General features: G+C 36.2%; 2 protein-coding genes across 2 annotated transcripts in view; one reads left to right on the forward strand and one right to left on the reverse strand.

Annotated features, from left to right (window-relative positions):
* Positions 1-483: 483 nt before the first annotated feature.
* On the forward strand, positions 484-2,656 carry LOC103592305 (ankyrin repeat domain-containing protein 26-like). The gene is given in 4 exon segments (XM_008574965.1): positions 484-559; positions 1,765-2,173; positions 2,216-2,330; positions 2,414-2,656. Coding segments are annotated over 4 exon segments (768 nt in total). The 3' UTR covers positions 2,582-2,656.
* Positions 2,657-4,865: 2,209 nt separating this feature from the next.
* Positions 4,866-25,572, reverse strand: part of LOC103592306 (caspase activity and apoptosis inhibitor 1-like) — a 34,990-nt gene continuing 14,283 nt past the window's right edge. The window contains exon 4 of the mRNA XM_008574966.1: positions 4,866-6,198. Within this exon, the coding sequence (XP_008573188.1) occupies positions 5,852-6,198 (347 nt within the window). The 3' untranslated portion in view covers positions 4,866-5,851. The remainder of the gene's footprint in view (positions 6,199-25,572) is intronic.

Here is a 25,572-nt window from a genome sequence, read left to right on the forward strand (position 1 = left end):
CAACCTAAGTATCCATCGATGGATGACTGGATAAAGAAAATGTGGTATATATAAACAACGGAATACTACTCAGCCATAAAAAAGAATGAAATTCCACCATTTGCAACAACATGGATGAGACTATAGAAAATTTTGTTAAGTGAAATAAGCCAGACAAAGAAACAGAAATACCACATGTTCTGACTAATAACTGGCTGCTAATGGAGGAAGGTAGGGAGGAAAGGAGGGAAGAAGAAAGGAATGAAGGAAGGAAAGAAAAGACCACAACAATATGTTGAACTTTCAGAAGGAGAGAACCAATCTAAGGATGCTAGAGATGGGGGGGTGGGGAGGAAGAGGATTGGGAAGTGATAGGTCAGATAAAGGGCATAAAGAAATATCACGATTTGTAAGCATGAATATGCTAATAATAAATTTTAAAATTTAATTTTAAAAAAAACACCATTTTCACACAGAAGCCCACTTATAGGCACCGCAATTGCCATGGATTCCGTAAAAGCGGCTAGTCTCTATAGCAGCGGTTGCAGCCACCGTGCAGACAGCACGCCAGACGCTCAACGTCATTGACACAAGGAGAGGCACCAGCAGAAACCAGAAAAAGAAAAGAAAAGTCCTCTTTACAAACCACACTTCAGAGTAACAGAAAAAGCATCTGATTTACAATAATAGGGGAGGACTTGATCACACCTGTCTCAGTACTGGACAGATGAGCAAGGCAACAGACTAACAGACGAACAGTTAATCTATCGAATGGAGAGAACAAACCTATGGTTACTAGAGGGGGAGAGGAGGGAAGACGGGGAGAGATTGGATAAGGGACAGAAAGAATAAGCATGATTTGTAACAATGAATATGCTAATTAAAAATAAAAATAAAATACAAACATTTAATAACTATAAATGTATTATGTATTTAGTATATATATTTGATACATATATAATAAAATCAATAGCTTCCTACTCAGCAAAGGAAACCAAAAAGAAAATAAATATTGCTGATGCAAACAAGGCAGGAAAGTAGGATAAAACCATGTATAAATAGATTGATTTGAAAGACTACAAGAAGACAATAAAAACTTTAAATATATCAGTAATATCAAAAATAAATGGAACAAATTAAACTCACCAGTTAAAACCAGAGACACTTCAATTTTATTTCATAATAAGAACAAATGAGATGGGGAATAATATTAAATAAATTTAAAAAGGAAAATCATTAATATGTACATAAAAAGTTCACAATGATGGTGTAAAATTATGAAATAATAGTATATTGCTAAATATATAGTACAGTAAATGACAAAATTACAAGAAAAATTGCAAAGTGGATTTTAAGGTATCTACTGTAGAAAGTGATATAATATGCAGAACTGATATATCATATAGAGCATTTTTAAAAATGTAAGTAACAAGCTTGCTCTAAGAATGATAAATAGAACTCTATAACCAATAACTAAAGATAACACATTCATTTGCAGCACACTTAAATATTCACTATGTACTAGTCCACAAGGAAATTCTCAATAACTGTTAAGGAATCAATATCTTACTGCTTTTTCTAATCACGACACAACTTTTAAAGTTATTTTTTTAAATAACTGATGCAGGCCACTGGGACTATTTTGCTCCCATGTCTCTGTCTCTGCTGCCTGGAGGAAGCAACAAAGCCAGCAACTGTAACAAAGGAAAATGATATGAAGACTGCATTAGGGTTAGGAGAAGAGGAGGAGGTAGAATCACCTTGGGATTCTGAGGTTTCTGATAGTCATCAAAAAAGATCTGTTGCATTAAAATCACATGTTGCAGGATGAAATTGCCATACTAAGACTGGAAATAGACACAATGAAAAATCAATATCAGGAGAAGGAAAAGAAATATTTGAAGGACTTTGAAAATGTAAAAAAAAAGAATGACGACCTTCAAAAGACAATAAAATTGAATGAGGAAACATCCACAAAAACAATATTCCAGTACAGTAGACAGCTTAATGTTCTGACAGCTAAGCATACCATGCTAAATTCTAAACTGGAGGATGAAAAACAAAACAATGAAAGACTGGAAACAGAAGTTGAATCATACCATTACAGACCAGCTGCTGCTATACAAGATTGTGTTCAAAGTCGGACATCTAAAAAGGATCTAGAACGTGCTTCCCAGAGAGCAAATGATGAGTGATTTCACTTACAGGAAAAGAATTATGATTTGTCTATCTAAAGGAGTGAATTTCTTTCTCAACAATTGTCTAAAGCTGAAATTAAATCTGATAGCCTAAAAATTGTGCTCCATCACACAAGAGATGTTCTCAGAGAAAAGACTTCAGTCTTAGAACATGTACAAAGAGACTGAAGCCAAACGCAGTGTTAAATGAAGGAAATTGAACACTTGTATAAAAATGAACAAGGCAAAGTGAATAAATGCGTTGGAAAGCAGGAATCTGTAGAGGAGAGATTCAACTACAACATGAAAATAGTTTTCTTCAACAGCAACTGGATGATGCTCACAACAAAGCTGATCGTGAAGCAAAGATAGTAATTAATATCCAACACCAGTGTCATGATATTGTAAGAACACTTCAAGAGTGAAAGAACAAGTCTTATAACTAGAAGAGAGAAACAAGGAGTTCATCAATGAGTATAATCTTTTATTTTTATTTATTTATTTATTTATTTATATTTTTGTCCTTTTTGAGACTAACCGCACCGCGCTCAGCCAGTGAGCGCGCCAGTCATCCCTATATAGGATCCAAACCCGCGGCAGGAGCGCTGCTGCACTCCCAGCACTGCACTCTCCCGAGTGCGCCACGGCTCGGCCCGAGTATCATCTTTTAAAAGAAAAACTGCATCAGCATTAAAATGAGGAAGAAAGAGAAAGTTCCAGTCAAGATGGAGGAATAGACGGTCCCCAGCATCACTCTCTCCCACAAGTCAACCAATTTACAACTATAAAAATGTAACATCAGCCAAGCTGGGGACCCTGGAGCTCAGGGTGAGAGGAAAGACCTATGGAGTTCATGAAGGTGGGAGAAACCACGATGAGAGAAACAAAAAACTGCTCTGAGCATTTCGGTTCACGGCCACTTTAAGACTGGAACTGCTGAGCGCATACAGCAAGAGCCAGCAGAAGCCACAGCTATGCCCTACAGATGGAGTTGCTTGGATGTGGCAGGGGAGAAGAGGGCCTTGGTGGCCCCCAGAACAACAAGACCACTAATAGGGTTCCTGTGGACCCACACAGGAGTGAGGAGCCAGAACAACTGAAAAAAAAGGAGTCATTCAGAGGCCGGTGAGTCATCGCAAGGGACCGGCACAGGGCCCGTCCCATGGGAAATGTTTGGAGCACGAGCGATGGGGGAGACAGGCCCACCCAGAGAACACTAGGGCACAGCAAGGACAGCCGATCCACCCCTCAATCACTGCAGGACCACTCAGAGGAGACTGGTCAGGAATGCAGAATTGCATGGGCGCAGTTTGATGAAAAAACTAAGGCCCAGATCAGAGTTGCTACACAACCCAGGTGCACGGAGTCTTAGGAGACCCGGAAGTACCTATAAGGTCAACCATTAAACCCTAGGCTGCACAAAAAGCCTTCCCTAGGGAAATGGCAGCAAAGCAGCAATTTAGCTAAACCACACAGCTCAAGAACTGGTCCCCACAGGAAGTTCCCCTGTTTTAGAAGTAAGCAAAGGACAAAAAATTAGTTCTGGCCCAGGCACACCGCCAATGCCTTGGGGCCTGCCAGGGGACCTGAGGCATGGAGCCAGGGCGAGAACCCCCCTCCCCAAACCACACACACTGTGCCTGCACTTCATGGACCACCAAGGGACCCAAGGCATGGAGAAAGGGACCGGACTGCCTTCTCGCAACCAGGCACACTACACAAGTGCCTCAGGGCCCACCCAGTGTCCCGAGGCTTGGAGCCAGGGACCAGACCCTCCTCCCACAACCTGGCACACCGCCAGCACCAAGGAGCATGCCAAAAACATTACCTCCATGTGGGTGGCCCACCACAGCTACCACAATGACCATGGCTGCCATGAAAGTGGCTAGACGTCACAACCACCACACAGATGGTCCGCCAGCCACTGGAGTGCACTGACACAAGGAGTCACCAGCAGAGATAAAGAAAAGAAGAAGATGTCTATCTCCACAAAGCCCATTTCAGAGTGAGAGAAGAAGCATGTGCTTTATGATAATATTGGGGGACCTGATCACACCTCTCAACATTGGGCATATCATCTAGGCAACACAACAGAGTAAACCATTATTCTTTCAGAAGGAGAGAAGAAATCTAGGGTAACTAGAGCGGTGAGGGGGAGAAAGAGGAGGAGGTGAAGAAATTGGACAAGGGGTATAAAGAATAATTATGATTTGTAACAATACATATGCTAGTAATATTGATTTGATCAACATATCTCAATGTTGAACCCCAAAAATATGTATAATCAATTCTGATTCAATAAAAAAAATAAAAACAAATTTAAAAAAGAAAAAAAAAAAGATTGAGGGAGAAGGAAAAAATGGCAGAATTACTTAAAGGTATGCCCAGAAACAAACAAAAATAATTTGTAACTGCAATTTCAATGTTTCATAAATGTCCTCTACTTCCATTCAAAAAACCCCCTAAAATTAGCACATAATTAAGCAAGTTAATAAAACATAATCCCTGCAAATTTTATGTATAAGGAAAATCCTCATATGACATCAGAAGAGCATGGTTTATAAATAAAATATATGTTAACAAATATAAAAACAACAGTTTCAGATTTAAATTTTAGAAAAAAATTAATTTATTTTAAGTTAAGGGTCCCTACCTAAATTTATTTTGGTATCAAACAACTGCAATTAGTGATGGGGACAAAAAAGCATCTGTAATTGTAATAGGATGTTACTTTATTTACAAAAACTATACAAAATTAGATTAATTATAACATCAACTTATCAAAGGTTCTTGAAATTAATTTGGTTTTTGGAAAAGTATCAAAAGTCTTCAGATCCAGAATTATATGGTCTTTTATTATTTGTGATTCATGGAATTATAGCACATGAGATCTTTAAGCAACAACACCAGACAAAATCCTATACAATAAAATACTCTCCTTTTTCTGATAGCTTGGAATGTAAATGAAAATTTGTTTATTACCAAAAAAAAAAAAACTTAAAATCTCCAATAGTATCAAATACCTGTTAGAATGGCTTGTCTGCTTGAATTAATAAACAAGGCAATTAGTTCTACGTTGTTAAAAATTGCCTTAAATTAAGTCCTTTTCTTCTTTTATAAAAAAAAAAAGTTTTTCTCGGCCATTTCAGATCTCTACGTCTTACAACAAAAACTGTTACTCAGTTTTAACTAGGAAGTACACCCATACAAGGCGTCTTCAAAACAGTACATATTTTAAAAGTGCACATAAGCAAAATTAAATATCTTAAATTGTTAACAAATCTCGGAGCAACAATTTAATATTTCTATCACAAAATACAGGTAGCCTTAAGAGAAACATGCTTGGTCAATCTTTCTTAAGCTTTTAAGTTTGGTGCCAAAACATTTAAAAATAAAGAAAAAAATACCATGATTCTTTGCTAATGGCTTTTAAGACATTAGTTTGCAGATATAGCTAAATACTCATTAAACAAATTATCCAGGCTATCCAACTATATTTGCCATGAATTCATAAGACAATAACACACATCTATAATATCAAAGCAATCAAAAACAACCAAAGGTATTTTAGGCCTAAGATGATTTTACCTTATAAGGGTTACATGAGAAATATTAGACCAAAATAAACTTCAGATAAGAAATTATATGACATGGCTTTGTTCAAACACACCTAAAATTCAGACTCAAGTAAGTACCTAGGCTGGCTTTTTTATATCACCAGCTTTCATCAGGGCCTTAATTGCTCTTGCCCTCATCTCAAGTTCTAGCAGCTCCAGCTGCTGTGCAGAAGGTTGAACATCTTCTGGTGGAGGAACAGTCAGGGTGGCTGCCTTGGATTCCTTTGGACTAGACTCTGCCAGTCCTAGAATCTCATTCACACTTTTCTCAATGTCTTTCTCCAGGTCATCTATCTGACCAGCTTCGCTTTGAACTGTATTTTCTGGGGCCTCAGGAGCAGCTGTTTCTTCGTTGCATGGGCCTTCTATGTCGCTGTCATAAGCATCTGCATTTATACTGAGTACATCACTATCTTCCCCTTTGCCTGTAACAAACAAAAAAAGGGGAAAGAACCATGTAACCTAAATGCCCTGGGTCAAAATTTTTTCACTATTTATGATTAAAGGATTGCTCTGACCCCGCCTCCCACCACGGAGTTCCAAACACATTCCATAATCCCAACCCCACCTCTTTTTCCCTAACTCCTCACCTTTCAAAACAGATCTACTGTACAAATTTAATAAATTTATATAAATATAAATTAATATAAATTCTAATGTATTTGTCATTCCAATTTGTAAAACATGGAAGCATTAGAAAATTTATTCCATCATATGGAGTCCCCATGATCTATTTTCCTAATTAAAATGTCATAATGTTTTATATCATAATGAAGCTTTTGCATTACAAAATGAAAGCTGACACTAGAAACCATTTGGATAGAGTATTGCTTATAATTGAAGTAAACTTTCATTCTAGAAGGTATTTAAAATACTTTGTTTTATAAACTACAAAAAAGGAAAAATATCAGCAAGCTGGATACCATGTGCACTGAAATTGTCTCAAATCTTTTCATATACTTTTTCAAACTCTTTATTCTAAATCAATAAATTAAAGGAGAATGCCTAAGGCCATTTTCTAAGATAAAATAAGCTTTCATGAAGAAGATTTTAATTAATAAAGTTAGTACACCATAATTTTTTTAAGCACATTTCTTATAAAACTTCTATAACTGACATTAAGAATTTGACTATAAACACGGATTATGGCTCTCAACTTCTGTGGCCTTGCAGTTGGATATTACTCAATTCCAGGTATCATTTGCAACTTTGAGTACTCACTTATATCTCCAATTTATTCTTCTTTAAAAACTTTTAAAAATATATTAGGGATTTTAAAGTAATGATCCCTAAAATGTTAGCTTTGATAGCTTTCTCATAGCAGAGAAAACTTATTTATAAAACACAAACTGACAGATGAAAAATCCTGATAATAGACTGTACACGAAGAACATAATTCTACTCCACTGGTTTTTTAACAGACAATTTGCTGAACTTGGCTGATACTCCTACATGCTTATAATGAAAAAACCACTCCCTATTCCAAAATTAAAAGTGGAAAATGAATCGATAAATTATTTTTGAGTCCATAAATAAAACTTATTAAAAGCAAGGTTGCAATTTTAATTATTTAATGCCAAACAACATTTTATATCTCTCTCCAAAGCAACAAGTATTTCCAAATAGCAAAAGAAAAATACAGAAAAACGAACATAGCCTTTCGTCTTAAGAAAATAATGGTTTAGGGCTGGCCAGTTAGTTCAGTTCATTACAGTGCAGTGTTATAATACCAGGGGCTCAAGGGTTCGGATCCCCATACCAGCCAGCCGCCAAACATTAAAAACAAAAACAACAACAACAAACCCAAAAAGAAAATAACGGTTTATGTAAGTATTCTAATCTGAGACAAAAACAAATTTAAGAAGTGCTAAGTTGCTCATAGCCTTAAAAAGTTAATTTTACTGCTTAGCAGGCTTTAACCTAAAATTCTAAATCTATAGTCACTGATTCTGAATGAAAATCTACAGGCTGTTTAAAAGATTTTAAAACATAAATATTTGGAAAATGAGATATGTTTTCTGGACCAGAGGTTGTTGCCAGAAAATAAATGATGAGAAGAAGAATATAATGGGCAAGGTGGGAGAGAGAGAAAGTCTGAAAGTTTGGATATCGAGTCCTAATCCTTACTCTACTGTGAAGGATGTGATGTGGGGCGAATCCCTTACCCTCTCAGAGTGCCTCTACTACGAAAATGAAGGACAATTGTCCTAGAATACCTCTAAAGTTCAAGATCTAATATTACAGTAAGTTAAGCCTACATAAAAACATGTAAACTGGCAATATTTTACACTATATTCTTTTTTCTCCCTAAGATATGGTTATCTTTTGCTTAATACATTCATTGCCTGCATAATAATTCCAAAAGAATTTCCTATTGGCAGCAGTTGTTGATGAAAGATAAATTACAAGTGAGTATATCATATTCTACCATATATTTTTCACCGAACAACCTTTTGGCAACAAAAAGAAATGTATTTATGACATCCAGACATTACAACTGAAGTTCACTTATTATCTTGAGTCCAGGGATCAGTGTCTAATGACACAACTATGCAATCCCTTATATGCTAAATCACAAAATTTGAAGTAGCTGCACTTCTACAAAATTAATTTGCTTTGAATCAATATGAAGGTAAATTTAAAAATAACAGCAAAACTTAGAAATATTTTCCATTAAAGATGTGAATAATCTACATTAGTAGATCCTGATGACATATCTTCTAAGTGGCAAATCTTCTAACTGAAAGTCACTGTCAAGCACCACATGCCTGTATTTCCCATCAAAAGACTATATACCCCTATATCCACTTATATAGTCTTATACCCTTATGAGTGTGTATAGGTATTTTTTAAAATGGGAATGTATATTATTTTCATTTTATTTTTTTCTGGAGAGGAGGGCCACAGCTTTCAAACACTTTTCAAATGGCTAAGAAGCACCTAGCTATATACTCTCACTTAACTTGGACCATTTTTTAAGCCTATTCCTATAAGCTTACTTAAGAAGTAACCACAGTGTGGGGCCAGCCCATGGTTCACTTGGTAGAGCGTGGTGCTGAAAACACACACACACACACAAAAAGAAGGAACCATAGCTAAACAGCTACTCTGCCCTGAGCTTTTCTTTTATTTACTGTAACACAGTTGATTGTGCATATCCTGAGCTTTTCACAATAAAATCTTTATTTTATAAAGTTAACAGCACCAGAGACTCAGGATCGAAATGTTTACATACACAGTCCCAATATTTGAAAGGAGAAAAATCTGGACAAGAAAAAAATTTAATTTATGTTTTTCTATGGGTGTGTTTCAAACTTTTTAGTGGGCAGAAGATAGGCTTTGCTTTATTTCTTTGTTTTTATATCAGAAACAATATATATATTTTATCACTGAAGACATGTAAATTTGGTGTTCTGTTTATATTTAAAGTTATACAAAATCCAGATGACTGAGTTCTCTGTAATAGTCTTGGCTAAACGCAATCATAGGCTCCACTAGTACATTATAACTGCACCATAGATGCCAAAGCTTTGTAGAATTATACACCTGAAATAATTTAGCATGAACACTTTATTTCACAAATGCAAAAACAAGTTAAGTGACTTGTACAACAGGACACAAAAAACGATTTGATGATCTTAGGATCATACTTCAAAGTCTTTTCACTATTTCTTAATTTTCATCATTCCAATAGAATTAGAGTCAGTAACTCATTTTTTAAAGCACCATTTGCAAACATATGAATACATTTCCAAAGGTAATTTACTCTCAGTGTTGGGATTAGGAAATTGTAAGGTTTTCCCTATCAGTTATGATCCTCAAAGTGGAAGAGGTAAAACTTCTACATCCTGGGTGGGCTGGTTAGCTAAGTTGCTTAGAGAGTGGTGCTGATAACTCCAAGGTCCAGGGTTTGATCCCTATGACAGTCTTAAGAGTGTGAATAAGAGTAACAAATCAATTTAGATTTGATAAGGTAAATTATGTCTATTCCTTTAAATAAAATCTAATAAACAGAGATATAATAGGTAATGTGATATCTATTTTAATAAAGCTTTAGAATCAGTTTTCACAAAGTTATGTTCAAAAATTGTTTCAGTAATTAGAAGTAATCATATAACACAATGTGTATGGTAAAAATCAGTTTGTGAACTAAAGAAATGTTTGGGCTTTACAAAGCCAGTAGTACTTAAGCCCACTTAATATTTTAAGCTTTTTTAAAAACCTAAAGAAAAAAAAACAAAATACTTTTTTAAAAATAAAGAAAAAAACTAAAGAAATACAAACAGTTCTGAAGTATGTATGATATTAAGCTGGGGTTACTGAAATCCACCAAGAAAAATAAAAGATGGATAGGTGTGAGGTAAAATATTAAAAATGCTATTAAGAATAATTAGAATAAAAATTCAAACTATTATGTATAAAAGACATAATCAAAAGTGGCACAGGGAGGAGAGCAAGCAAAAAATTAGACCCAAGTTACTGATGTCACAGAACTGCAAAGTACTAAGCAATACACAAAGAAATAAGAGGATATGATATATTCCTTACATTAATTCTGCTTCTCCAGCAAGATGGGTGACCCTAAAATACTACACAGAATTAGGGCACTTATGAGAAGAGCAATATAAATGAAGAAATGTAGCAACTAACTTATGGGAAGGGACTTACTAAAGGACTTTAAGAGCAAAGGGTAGGCAATAGTTATAGGACGACAAAGAGTTAAAAGATTTTTCAAAGAAAAAGTAATAAAGGGTCCAAGATTTATTGAGCATTCATCTCTATGGTTGATCCCCTGGCCAACTACTCACCAATGTACATTTTATTACACTGTCCTCTGGTCTGTATACTTCCACTATTTTTCTTTTCTTTTGCTTTCCTGCTATCTTCTGTCCTACCAACTTGATTCATAGCTCAGTCAAACTTTGTACCCAAGTACCGAAGATTTTTTTTAAAATAACAAATCAATCCATCTAGACTCAGAATCTAGACAGCAAGTAAATCAATCACTATTCAAATTCATCACTGACACAGATGAATAAATAGAATAATTTATTAGAGTAATATTTGTTTATAATATTTGCTTATATTATTCAAGGATCCATAGTTATGAATATGGGATAAAACCATAAGGGCATAATATTTAGCAACTAAACAGAACACCCAACACTCTTTAAACATTTTATTGACAAGGAGAAAAAATAAACTACATAGAACCCAACCACTTTAAAAGTAATATACTTCTAGTATAAATAAAAGGGAGTTTACTACATAATAGAAAAAATTAAAATGCATGCCTATATTTTTATTATCATTTATAACGAATCTCAATGCCTGAGAGATAAAGGGATTCCCTAAGCTAGATAGAGGGAAAACTCTGTACACCATAGATTTGCTTTTTGTTAAAATAAAAGTTTTAAATAGAATACCCAATGAAAGTAAACAAACATATAAGAATTATTAATCACATCACAAACATTTTGACTTATACAGTTATGCTAGTATGCTTAAACCTTGATAGGGCTTATAATATTCTAGTTGCTAATAATTCATTTACTAGAAATTGCTCTTATGCATAAAATGAAAGCATATCTAATGTTATTAGTTTCTGCATGCTTGTGAAACTTCTTGATAGTGAATTATTAAATTAAGCCAAGAGACAACCCTGGAACATGAAGTGTTTAAATACTTGTCTAAATTCCTGCTAAAGATGACAAATCAGGCATACACATCTACTTCCTTTCCCTACCAAGAACCCACTGAAGTGACAGAAGAGAGATACTTAAAAATAACAACATAAAAAACTGTAAATTAACTGAGGATAAAACTAATAGACATCAGTTCTTCCTAAGTAAAACACAAAACGGAGATTCCACAAAAGAAAAAAAATTAATGAAAGAGAGACTCGAATAAAGTAACAGAATAAGTCAGAAAGCAATAAAAGAGAGAATGGAAAGGGAAAATAAAGAAATAAGAACAGTTGTTTAGAAGAAAACTGATGAGAGGTGAAGAAGGCCTTCACCCTGAGAGGGCTTGCCAAGTACGGAACATCACATCTACAAAACATCCTATGAAATATTAGAATTCAGGGGTAAAAAAAAAAAAAAAAAAAAATCCAAAAAGTTTTTAATAAAAAAAAAAATAAAAAAAAAAAAAAATCCAAAAAGTTTTTAATAAAAAAAAAAATAAAAAAAAAAAAAAAAAAAAATCCTAAAAGTTTCTACTGGAAAAAAACATTACAAAATAAAAGATTACCAAAAAAAAAAAAAGCATGACAATAACTAGCTTCAGGGAATCAAGGCTACTCTCGCCAGACACTATACACAATACAAAATCCTAGTGGCTACTAAAATGATCACAAACAGAGAAGCAATGATACGTTATGTACTTTCTCATGGAAGGACACAACATCGCTTCTAAATATTCTTGCCAAAAATAGTTGAACCCGAATCTGATTAAGCCTGTAAATCTACTACCAATTTAAAGAAAATACAGAATACAAAGGACTATTAAATGAAACACTGGGATTCAATCAGCAAAATTCAAACTGAAAAATCTTAGAGGACAAACAACCCAGTCTCTCCAAGAAAAAAACTGAAAAGGGGAGAGAGAGGAGAAGGAGAAACATATAGATTAAAATCATACTTAGTAGAAACTAATTGCAAAGTAGAGACTTTATCTGAATCCCATCATACAAACAGCTTTTTAAAAATTATAAGACAGAGAAATCTGAACACTGGATATCTGCAACCCCCTAGTGAAACAATGGATCTAGACCAAAATCAATAGCTTCTGAAACCATTAGGTACAAGGCTGACAATGCCTGAACCAATCAATCTTAACTCAAAATATTACCTATGAATACAGCTATGTTAAGTATGATCACTTTCGGAATATTTGGTGATATTAAGAAACTATTATTAGAAGCCCATCCACCACCTGCCAATAATGCAGGACCCAGCCTGCAGGAACTGGTGCCCTACAGGCAGGGAAAAGTCTCGCCCTGCCCCGAGAAGCCTGCCCACTGCCTTCCAACAAGGCAGGACCTAGCACCACCCGCTTGCCAGGACCAGGAGGTACCACACTCTTTCCAAGGAGGTGGTCCACAACAGCCACCACCACAGCTTCTACTGCTGCAAGAATGGCTAGTCACCACAGTAGCAGCCAAGACCACCATGCAGGTGGCCTGCCACATACTGAACTGCACTGACACAAACAGAGTCACCAGAGAAGCCTGGAAAAAGGAAGAAGTCTTTCTCCTCAAAGTCAGCTCCACAGTAATAGAAGCAACTGATCTACCAGATGATCAGAAATCAATGTAGAGATAATAGAAGTACAAAAAAAAGAAGAAAATATGACACCTCCAAAGGAGTACAGTAATTCTCAAGTACCAGATCTTACAGAACAGGAACCGCTTGAAATGACTGAAAAGAAATTCCAAGTAATTATCCAAGGGAAACTCAATGAGATAAGAGAAGACTCAGTTAGACCGCACAATGAAATGATAAAAAATATTCAGGATACGAAGGTGGAAATTTACAAAGGGATTAAAACGTTAAAAGCAAATGTAGAACAACTCCTGGAAATGAAGGATTCATTCAGTGAAATAAAAAACACAACTGAGAGCTTAAGCAACAGATTAGAACAAGCAGAAGAAAGAATCTCTGATCTTCAAGAGGATCTTTACGAAATTACCCAGGCAGACAAAAAAAGGAAAAAAAAAATTTTTAAATGAAGAAACTCTAAGAGAGCTAGCAGACAACCTTAAGCACATAAACATCTGAATCACCGGTCTTCCAGAAGGGGAGAAGAAAGGTAAAGGCATTCAAATCTATTCAATGAAATAGCAACATAAAACTTCTCAGATATAGGGAGAAACATAGACCCTCAGATCCAGGAAGTTCAAAGATCCCCAAACAGATTCAATCCAAAAAAATCCTCTCCAAGAATCATTATAGTCAAACTGGCAAAGCTCAAAGACAAAGATGGAGCCTAAAAGCCACAAGAGAAAAGCATTAGGTCACCTATAAGGGAGCCCACTTCAGACTAACAGCAAACTTCTCAACTGAAATTCTACATGCAAGGAGAAAATGAATTGATACATTCAAAATACTGAAAAAAAAACCCTGCACACCAGGATTATACCCAGCACGGCTATCATTCAAAAATGAGGGAGAAATGGTGCACTTCCCAGACAAACAAAAACTACAGGAATTCATCAACACACAGCCAAGCCCTGCAAGAAACTCTCAAGGAAGTCCTGTATCTAGCATCCAAAAAACAATAATCATTACCACAAACACACAAGAAAGAACAAAAGCCACTGGTAAAACACAAATGCAAGTGAGAAAAAAAAATTATCACCTCAAAAAACCAACAAACATCAAAGACAAATTATAAAAGGGAAAAAAAGGAATAAAAGATATCTAAATCATCTAAACAAAAAGCAATAAAATGGCAGGAGTAAGAGACTATTACTCAATAACAACCCTAAATGTAAATGGGTTAAACTCCCCATTCAAAAAACACAGACTGACAGCTTGGAATAAAAAGTTAGACTCAACTATATGCTGTCCACAAAAGACCTACCTCACCTGTGAAGATACACACAGACTAATAGTGAAGGGATGGAAAAAGATATACCACACAAACAGAAACCAAAAACAAGTGGAGTGGCTACTCTTACATTGGATAAAATATACTTTAAACCAAAAAATAGACAAAGAAGGCCACTTTATAATGATAGAGATCTATACAGCAAGAAAACATAACAATCATGAATATATATGTACCCAACACCAGAGCACCCAGATATATAAAGTAAAAACTATTAGACCTAAAGAAAGATACAGACCGCAGTATGGTAATAGTGGGGGACCTGAACACCCCTCTCTCTACACTGGATAGATCATCCATGCAACAAATCAACAGAAAAACACAGGATTTATACTACACTTTATACTAACAGGAAGTGGCATATATCTACAGAACATTTCATCCAACAACTACAGTATACACAGTCTTCTCATCAGTACATGGAACATTCTCCAGGATACATCATATATTAGGTCATGAATCAAGCCTCAACAAATATAAAAAAAAATCAAAATCATAGCAAGCATTCTTTCAGACCACAATGGATTAAAACTAGAAATTAATAACAAGCAAAATCAGAACACTATACAACACTTGGAAATTAAACAACAGGCTCCTGAATGACTATGGATCTGCCAAGAAATTAAACAGCAAATCAAAAAATTTCTTGAAACCAACAAAAATAAAGACACATCTTATCAAAACCTGTGGCATATTGCAAATGCAGTGCTAAGAGGAAAGTTTATTGCAATTAACACTTACATCAAAAACCTAGAAAGATCTCAAATAAACAACCTAAGCCTACTCCTCAAAGAACTAGAAAAACAAGAACAATCCAATCCCAAAGTGAGTAGATGGAAAGAAATAATCAAGATCAGTGCAGAACTATGTGAAATAGAGACCCAGAAAGTGATACATAAGATAACTGAACAAAAAGTTGGTTTGTCAAGAGGGTAAACTAAATAGCCTAACCATTAGTTAGGTGAACAAGAAAAAGAAGAGAGAAGTCCCAAATAACAAAAATCAGAAATGAAAAAGTAAACCTAACAACCAATAGCACACAAATACAAAGAATCATAGAGACTATCACTAACAACTATACACCAACAAATTTGAAAACCTGGAGGAAATGAATAAATTTCTGGACACATACAAACTACCAAGACTAAACCAAGAAGAAAAAGAAAACCTGAACAGACAACAATCAACGAGACTGAACCAGTAGTCAGCAGTCTCCCAACAAAGAAAAGCCCAGGACAAGATGGTTTTAGTGCTGTATTCTACCAGACATTTAAAGAGGAATCAATACCAATTCCCTTCACACTATTCAAACAATTTGAAACAGAGGCCATTCTCCCAAACTCATTCTATAAGGCCAGCACCACCCTGATACCAAAACCAGACAAAGATACAACAAAAAAAGAAAACTACAGGCCAACATCTTTAATGAATACAGACACAAAAATACTCAACAAAATACTAGCAATCAGAATACAGCAACACATCAAAAAATTATACACCATGATCAAGTGGAATTCATCCCAGGGAGACAAGAATCATTTCAAAGTCAATAAATGTGATACACCACATCAACAAAATCAAGGACAAAAACCATACGGTTATCTCAATAGATGCAGAAAAAATTTTGACAAAATTCAGCATCACTTCATCATGATAAAAGGCTCTCAGCAAATTAGGTATAGAAGGAAAGCATCTCAACACAATAAAAAGCCATATACAACAAACCCATCTCTAATATCCTGAACGAAAGAACAGGAACAAGACAAGGATACCCACTATCACCACTCCTATTTAGTGTCAGAGGTGCCAGCAAGAGTAATCAGACAAGAGAAAGAAATAAAGGACATCCAGATTGGAAAAGACAAAGTCAAACTGTCCCTGTTTGCAGATGACATGATCCTATATACATAAAACCTAAAGACACTACCAAAAAACTCTTAGAGCTGATTAACAATTTCAGTAATGCTGCAGGATACAAAATCAAAACACAAAAATGAGTAGCATTTTTAATCTCCAATAACAAACTAGCAATAAAAGAAATCAAGAAAGTAACCCCATTTACAATAGTCACCAAAAAAATAAAATACCTAGGAACCTATTTAACCAAAGAGGTGAAAGATCTCTACAATGAGAACAACAAATCATTACTGAATGAAATGAAAGAGGACAGAGAAAGGAAGAAAGATATTCCATGCTCCTGGATTCAAGAACCAACACTGTGAAAATGTCCATACTACCTGAAGCAATCTACAGATTCAATGCAATCCCCATCAAAACACCAATGACATTATTCACAAAAATACAAAAAAAAAATTCTACCATTCAAATGCAACAACAAAAAACCACGAATAGCCAAAGCAATCCTGAGCAAATAAAAAAAAAAAAAAAAAAAAAAAAAAACCAAAAAAACCAAAAAAAACCCGGAGAAAAAAAAAAAAAAAAAAAGCCAGGGGCATAACACTACCTGGCTTCAAATTATACTACAAAGTTATAGTAACCAAAACAGCATGGTACTGGCATAAAAACAGACACTCGGAACAATGAAACAGAATAGAGAACCTAGAAATCAACCCACAGATTTATAGCCAACTGATCTTTGACAAAGGCAACAAGGACATACATACATTGGGGGAAAGACTGCTTCTTAATTAAACAGTGCTGGGAAAATCAGACATACATATGCAGAAGGATGAAACTAGACCCAAACCTCTCACCATATACCAAAAATCAACTCAAAATGGATTAAAGGCCGAAATATAAGACCTGAAACTATACATCAACTAACAGAAACCACAGGGGAAACACGTCAGGAAATAGGACTGGGCAAAGACTTTATGAATAAGACCCCAAAAGCACAAACAACAAAAGAAAAAAATAAATAAATGGGATTATGTCAAACCAAAAAGCTTCTGCACAGCAAAGGAAACAATCAACAGAGTGAAAAGACAACCTACAGAACAGGAGATAATATCTGCAAACTATACACCTGAGAAGGAATTAGTTTCCAGAATATATAAGGAACTCAAACAACTACATAGTACAAAAACAAATAACCCAATTTAAAAAAGGGCAAATGAGCTAAACAGGTATTTTTCAAAGAAAGACATGTAGATGGCCAACAGGTACTTGAAAAAATGCTCAACACCACTAATCATCAGTGAAATGCAAATCAAAACCACATTGAGATATCATCTCACCCTGATTAGATTGGTTATTATCAAAAAGACTGAGAACAGCGAACGCTGGCAAGGATGTGGAGAAAGGAGAACTCTTCTACATTGTTGGTAGGACTGTAAATTGGTACAGCTACTATGGAAAACAGTATGAAGTTTTCTCAAACAACTACAGATAGATCTACCATATGATTCAGCAATCTTACTTCTGGGTATATACCCAAAGGAATGGAAATCATCATGTCAAAGGGATACATGCACTCCCATGTTCACTGCAGCTCTATTTACAATAGCCAATCTAAATGTCAATCAACAGATGTCTGGATAAGAAAAATGTGATATATATACATAATGGAATACTACTCAGCCATAAAAAAGAATGAAATTCTGCCATTTGTAGCAACATGGATGAGTTTGGGGAAAATTATGTTAAGTAAAATAAGCCTGGCACAGAGGGAAAAATACCACATGTCCTCACTCACAAGTAAGAGAGAAAGAAGGAAGGAAAGAAAGACCACAGTGGTGTGTTGAACTTGCAGAGAGAGAAAACAGACCTAGGGTTGCCAGGGTGGGGAGGGAAAGGGGTACGGGGGAGAGGCTGGGTGGGGGAAACAGGGAATAATTGCAATTTGAGGTGGTGGGCATGCTGATAGCATTGACTTGCTCACCAGATCTTAGGCACAGGTGCTGACAGTCAGCTCTTGCCTCATGAATGTGTATAATCAATTTTAAAAAATAAATAAATGAAATAAAAAGAAACTATTGTTACTTTTTAAAGTATTATGACCATATTTTTAAAAAGAAAGAGATACAAACTACTGAAATATTTACAAATAAACTGAAGATGTCTGAGATTTACTTTAAAATAATACAGTGATATGGAAAGGGAAAGGATATACATAAAAAAAGATTAAACATACATAGATAATTATTGAAGATGGAGATGAGTACATAAGAGTTAATGTTCTTACTTTCTTTCCTGTTTTTATGTTGGAAATTTTTTATAATAAAAAGGTTTTTTTTTAAAAAAAGTTGATTTCCACCCAGAAGCCTGAAATGACATTTTTGGAAATACGTATCTCTCTATCTCTATTTTTATATTTATCTATCTTTATGAACACACACACACACACACACACACACACACACACTTGAGGGAAAAAAAGAAAAAAAAATCAAATATTCCTATCAGGCAATCACAGAGCTGCTTATTAAAGGAGTTCAACTATGTTATTTCAATTTCTCTTCAATTAGTTTTTCCCACCTGATTTTAAGTTATTCACCTTCAGTGGCTATGCCACTTAGAATGACACATTTCACCATCTTTCCCTCTAATTCTGAATCTCAACTCTCTAAGGCCTCCATGTTAACGAGCTGCAGGAATGTCTCAGTAGTAGTAGTCTGTGACACACTGGACAGTAATGCTATGCTTCGACGAATTTCTTTTCTTAGACAACAGGTAATTTTGTGTGTACTGAATTTTAACTTATAAAGAACATACTTCTGATGTATACTAACTGTACAAAGCCAGCTTTATAACTCCTAATGGTTTTAGTGAGTTCCAGCCTTTCCAAGAAACCAATAGTTTATTTTCTGAAAAAGAAACAATTGTTCCTTGAATGTGTAAGAATAATCTTTTCTTTTCTTTTTTTTTTCCTTTTTGTCTTTTTTCGTGACCGGTAATGGGATCGCAACCCTCAGTGTCGCGCCCACACCGCGACCGGCAATGGAATCGCAACCCTCGGTGTCGTGCCCACACCGCGCTCAATCAGTGAGCAGACCGGTCTCTATATGGGATCCGAACCCTCGGCGGGAGCGCCACCACGCTCCCAAGCACCGCACTCTACCAAGTGCGCCACCGGGCCGGCCCAGAATAATCTTTTCTGTGTAAGACTTCAATCTTCCTCTCAGCAAAACAACAGGACGTGGCTTTTTTTTTTTTCATGTAGAATATTAAACTATTGATTTAGACTTCAGTGCATCATGTTGACTATCATTTTCAAAATTTAAGCATGGCATAACTGATTGCTACTGGCAAAGAAGAAAATGCAAACCATTCAGTAGAGAAAACCTCTCTAGTATTTCAGTGAACTCCCAAATAACATGAGTATCCCACTAGCCTGTAAACCTAATTTTAAGAATCACAAATCCGTTAACTATCCCTTTCAGAGATTACTCCACAAATCAATATTCACTCAGTTTCTATTACATATGCCACAATGGTGCTGTAAAGGCCACAGAAGAGGTACTTGCAAAATACCACATGTAGGGTGACAAAATATCTGTAACATGATTAAGACATAGTTTATGCCTTCATGGTGCTTATGGTTTAAAGTATAGACATCATACTTAAAAGTGCCATTTGCAGCCACATGGATGAACCTGGAGAAAATTATGCTAAGTGAAACAACCCAGGTGCAGAAAAAGAAATACCACATGTCCTCACTCATATCATAAGTAGGAGCTGAACCCATAAACAAACAAACAATAGAGAGAGAGAGAGAGAGAGAGAGAAAGAAACAACAATATATCATAAGTAGGAGCTGAACCCATAAACAAACAAACAATAGAGAGAGAGAGAGAGAGAGAAAGAAACAACAATCACAATAACATGCTGAACTTTTGGGAGAGAAAAGAACTGTGGTTACTAGAGGTGAAAGAGGGGAGGGGAAGAGAGAGAGGGGTTAATGTTAAATTGGTTAATGGACACAAAGAATGATTACATATTATTATGATGAATAAGCTAACTATTCTGATTTGACCACCATACATTACAAAAAAATTACTGAAAGTCAACTTTGTACCCCACAAATATGAATAATAAATTATCTTTTTAAAAAGTTTAAAAAATAAAGTATTGATATCACCACACGTCAAAGTGCCAAATCATGCAATACAAAGTATAACAGAATTTCAGAGTATACAAGGCAATAGGGAAAAGTTAAGATCTTCACAGACATGTGATATGACATAGATCTTTAAAAATGGGTAAAATTTAAAAGGTAATATTAATAGTGGAGGAAATTCCAAGTGTGAGGGAGAGAATGGACAAAACGAAGTACTACATGTAAACTCAGTACAGAAATATGTGAGCCTAACAGAATAAAATGCTCATGTGAGAACATAAAAATAAAAGGGTAGCATCCAAAATTACTGTCTCCGAAGACATCACCATTCTGGGACTAAAAAGCACAATAAGGACCTCCTGCCAGTCTCTTACGATGGATCAAATAAGTAAATATTTCTGGCCTTGCACTGGGGCACAGTAAAGGCTGACATATGAGAGGGACCCCCAATATCATCTCTCCTGTCGTAATCTGAAAATAAACAAGAAAAAAATCTTTTAAAATGTCATTTATTGGGCCGGCCCGGTGGCGCACTGCCACAGTGCACCGCTTGGGAGCGTGGCGGCACTCCCGCCCAAGGGTTCGGATCCCACATACAGACCGGTTCCCGCTCACTGGCTGAGCGAGGTGCGGGCGCAGCACCGAGGGTTGCAGTCCCGGTGCCAGTCTGGTCCGGTGCGGGCGCGACACTGAGGGTTGCGATCCGTTGCCGGACACGAAAAAAGACAAAAAGGAAAAAAAAAAATGTCATTTATTATTTCTCCTACCATTTCATTAAACAGGCTTCTAACAGAATAGAAGTTTGATATCAAAATCTAGGAAGAATATGAAAACACCCACGGGGGTAAAAATGAAGGCAGAATAACTGTCTCAGTAACCATATTTCTAAGCTCTGGAGTTTAGAATAAGGCAATGTTTTTCCCCAAAGATCTCTTAGAACTTACTCAAGAGCATCACACTCAAATATTTCTGCTAGTAACTCTACCCATCTAAGGAAAGTATGCTCAAACTCATTGTCTACTTCACTAACTGTCATGTTTCCTGTAGCATTGCTTTTGCTTATTTAAATATAAATACAAGCTCAGAAAGAGATACTAAAGACTTGATTCTAATTTTAGATAAAGTAAAGGTACCTTGTAAATACTCATGTAGTAAGAGCCAGTCGTCATCATTATGCAAGAAAGTGGCAGTGTATTTCATTAAATACATAAAAACCCTACCCTAAAATTAGGAACACTTTGATCAAAGTGCAAAAAATAATGAAAATTGTTAGTTTCACCCTAATTCTCCCCACAGGACAAAATATGTGAAAAGGAAATAGTGGGAGCCTTTGGAAAAAAATAACTGTGTCACCTTAGAATTTATGATAGTGAAGATGGAAATCACAGTAAAAAAGTTTCCTGTTGTCACACTGGTCAGAGAAAAGGTATACTCTTGCAGAGAAGGACAGTTTAGGAGTGTAGAAAGATGCTCAAATATAAAATTCTATCTGCACATTATCCAAATGAGGAAATATCCAAAGAAACATAAGCCACAGTGGAATCTCTAAGATGACCACATATTTTAAAAAGAGCACACAATCAATGATTAATATAAAACACTGGTATGAATCTATACAAGTAATAAAAACAAAGCTAAAGGCTAAGGGAAACAAAAAACAAATGACTCAGTTTTGTTAGAACCGGAAAGAAAAACAAGCTCAAAAGCAACATGCTCTTTGGGGTAGGCATTTGAATAATAACAAGTAAAAAAAACTAATATTCTATTTTGCTTCCATCTTCTCTACTAAGAATAATGTACATACTGGACAAGGTAAAACATAAAGAAGGAATTCTTTCATGCATTCATCCATCTCCTTACTCATTCAAAATAACGTATTACCTATTATGAACTAGCAATGAAAACTTAAGGAACCTAAGACATAATCCTTTGCCCTGAAAAAGCTCTCCATTTAAAGGGGACAGTCACACATAAACAAATAGAAATAGCACCGAATGGGAAGCTACTTAGGGGTAAGGACTGTGACAAATTAATCTTACATACTCCTAAATGTTTGCTGAATTGAAAGCAATTGTTAATAAATGGGCAGTGTTAAAACAGAAGTAAATAAACAGGCAACAGTACTATGAACAGGGTGATAACCAACTTCGCAGTAAGAGTATAAATAGACGAGGTGAAGTCAGAGAAGCAGGTTAGAGAAGGCTTCACAGATTTGAAGATGTTTAGTCTTTAAAGAAGAAAAAAGCAAACAAACAAGTAGTTTGATCTAAATAAGAGCACGCTACTGGTGCAAATGAATTTAAATCTCAGATTTGAACATACTAAATCACAGGTACTAAAACTTACATTCATGAATGATAGATATCCATTTGTATTATGAAATATGCTGCTACCTAGGCATGTGACAGAGCAACATAGTCCTGGTTTTCAAAAAGTGACCTACGAGACTACAGTACAGTAAACTTGACATGAATTCTCAATAAAATTTGAGGTTTATTAGGAAGTTTATGAGCTCTGGCAGGGGCGGGGCAGGAGAAGGGAGTGCTAACTAGTTTAGACAGATCAAGGATCTGTCTAAATATTTGATCAGGGATCTAAAGGATGAGTGGAAGACCCATATGGTTATCTGGGAAAGAGCACAAAGCAGGCAAGGGAACAGCAAAAGTGATGCTCCTGACAGAAAAATGCTTAAGAGTGCTAGAGAAAAGCAAGGAGGCAGGAGCACAGTGAGCAAGGTGGAGAGTAATAGGTCACAACAACTTAAGACTGTACTGGCCACAGGAAGAAAGGGCTTCAGATTGTTTTGAGATGGGAAGCTATTAGAAGGCTTTGATAAAAACAGTGGCCTGACCAATCTTACATTTTAAAATAATCATTCATACTGTTTTGTGGAAAAGAGACAACAGGGGAGCATGGATAAAAACAGGGTGATTGGGATACTGTAAGAATGAAGGTGTTGGGAAAATAGAATAGTTTGGTCAGGGCCCTTGCCTTGGGTCCCGTTGGGTGTGGTTTACCACATCCATTATAAGCAAATTGTGTGTGTATGTGTGGAGTTAGTGCGCATGTGCACCAGTGTATCTTTTCAGTTTTGTTGCTATTCTTGAGAGAGAGGAGAGAGACAGAGGAGACAGGGGGGAGGGAGAAAGACAGAGAGAGAGAGAGAGGGAGAGAGAGGGAGAGAGAGATAAAGGGAGACGGGGAGAGAGAGAGAGAGAGAGAGAGTTAGTTTACTGAAGCAGGTGGGCAGGCGTTGGCCTTGAGCCTCCGCCCGGCGCAGCCATGCTTTCCAACCTACGGCTTCCCAGGACCTTTTTGGCTGGTTACCTAGCTCACAAACCTGCGTGTAAGGGGTCTGGTGACCCAGCCTAGCATATGAAGGGTTTGTGACCCAGTCTGTGAATGGGCTTGAGGGGTCTGGGGGCTCAAGACCCAGCCCTAACTCAACAATTGGCCCAGTCAGTACAGGATTACCAGCAGGTAAAAGAGCCTGACAACTAGTGTAGTTGCCTAACTTTACAATTGGCGTCACGAACAGGATTAAGAGCTAGACAATTGGTGCTGTGAGCAGAACTCCAGGCTTTCGCCTAGCCAGAGCAGCACAACTGGTGTAGCCGTGGTCAAGTAGCTCTGCAACTGGCGATGTTGACAGGATTTCAGACATTAGCCTGGCTCACAGAAGGCCAGAACAATATGGCTAAGGGGTGTGAAGTGGTTGGACTGTGAATATTTTGGAAGCAGAGCTAATAGGATTTGTTGATGGAAATGAAAGAAACAACTCAAGAATGATTCCAAGGTTCTGGGCCTGAACACTCAGAAGAATGCAACTGCTATTTATTGAGACGGGGAAGACTGTAGAAGCAGCAAGCGTTTGTTGTTTTGTTTGTTGCTTGGGGGGAGGGGGATGAGAGGGGTCAGGGAGAGATCTAGAATTTATTCTGTAAAAATGTTAATTTTAAGATGCTTATTACACATCTAATAAGCAAGCTGGATCTACAAATGTTAGAAAGAAGTCTGAATTGTAGAAATTAATTAATAGTTGCCAATCTTGGAACTGCATAAAACCTCCACTTAGGGAATGTAGAAAAAAGTCCAAAGAATAAGTCCTGAGGAACTCACCCTTCAGAAGTCAGTAAGAAAGGGATATGATGCAAAGCAGACTGAGGAAGAGCCAGGGAAGACAGTTTCAAGAAAGGGGGAACTATCAGTGGTGTCAAATGCGGCTGGTAGGTCAAGGTGAGGACTAAGCAATGACCAATGAAATAGCTGCTAGCAATAGCTCACTAGAGAGGGGAACATGGACTAGGTACAGAGATGAAACAACTACAGGCACCAAAAGGAGATGGGATCAGTATACAAATAGAGGGGCTGGTCTTGGCAGCATGGAGAGTTCATCCACTTTAACAGGAGGGAAGGACAGTACACAGGTTCAGATAAAGGTGGATATGAAAACATTTATTTAACATCTGTTTTCCTTTATTAAGACAAGTTCTTCCCAGGCCAGGGCACATTTTATTTATCTTTCTTTGCCTAGTGCCTAGCACAAAACAGTTTGTTGGACAAAGGGGTCAAAGAAAGGCCAGAAGGACTCAGAGCTCTACTATGAATCAGCACACATATGCAGGAGAGGCTGGGACTGGTTCTGTTTGTACAGTCAATAGTTTTAGATAAAATATTTATTGCTTTTTAAAAAGAAAAAAAAAACTGATATATCACTTAAAAGAGATATTAAACTCATTTTCTATAATCAAAGGGCATAGAAGGAGACCAATGAGTATAAGTGATTCAATATAAAGAGACCCTTTTACCAATTTGAAAGAGCCAGGATGATATTGAGCAGATGAGGCATAAAACAGTAATGACAACAATAATGATGACAGAAATAATTACAACAAGAGCTAATATTTACTGAGCACTTTATATGTACTAAGCACTTCTCTAAAGCACTTTACACGTATTAACTCATTCAATCCTTAAACTAACATAATGAAACAGGCATTCATATTTATTATCCCCATTTTATAAATGAAGAAGCCAAGGAGCAGAGAGTTTAAGTAACTTTGGCCTAGTTCATACAACTAACGTAGCAGAACCAGAATTCAAATCCAAGTAAATTTCTAAAATGTATGCATTTACACATTCTATGCTTTTTCCCAGTTCTTAACAG

The sequence above is a fragment of the Galeopterus variegatus genome, unplaced genomic scaffold (assembly GCF_000696425.1).
Source record: "Galeopterus variegatus unplaced genomic scaffold, G_variegatus-3.0.2 Scaffold1121, whole genome shotgun sequence".
NCBI lineage: Eukaryota > Metazoa > Chordata > Mammalia > Dermoptera > Cynocephalidae > Galeopterus > Galeopterus variegatus.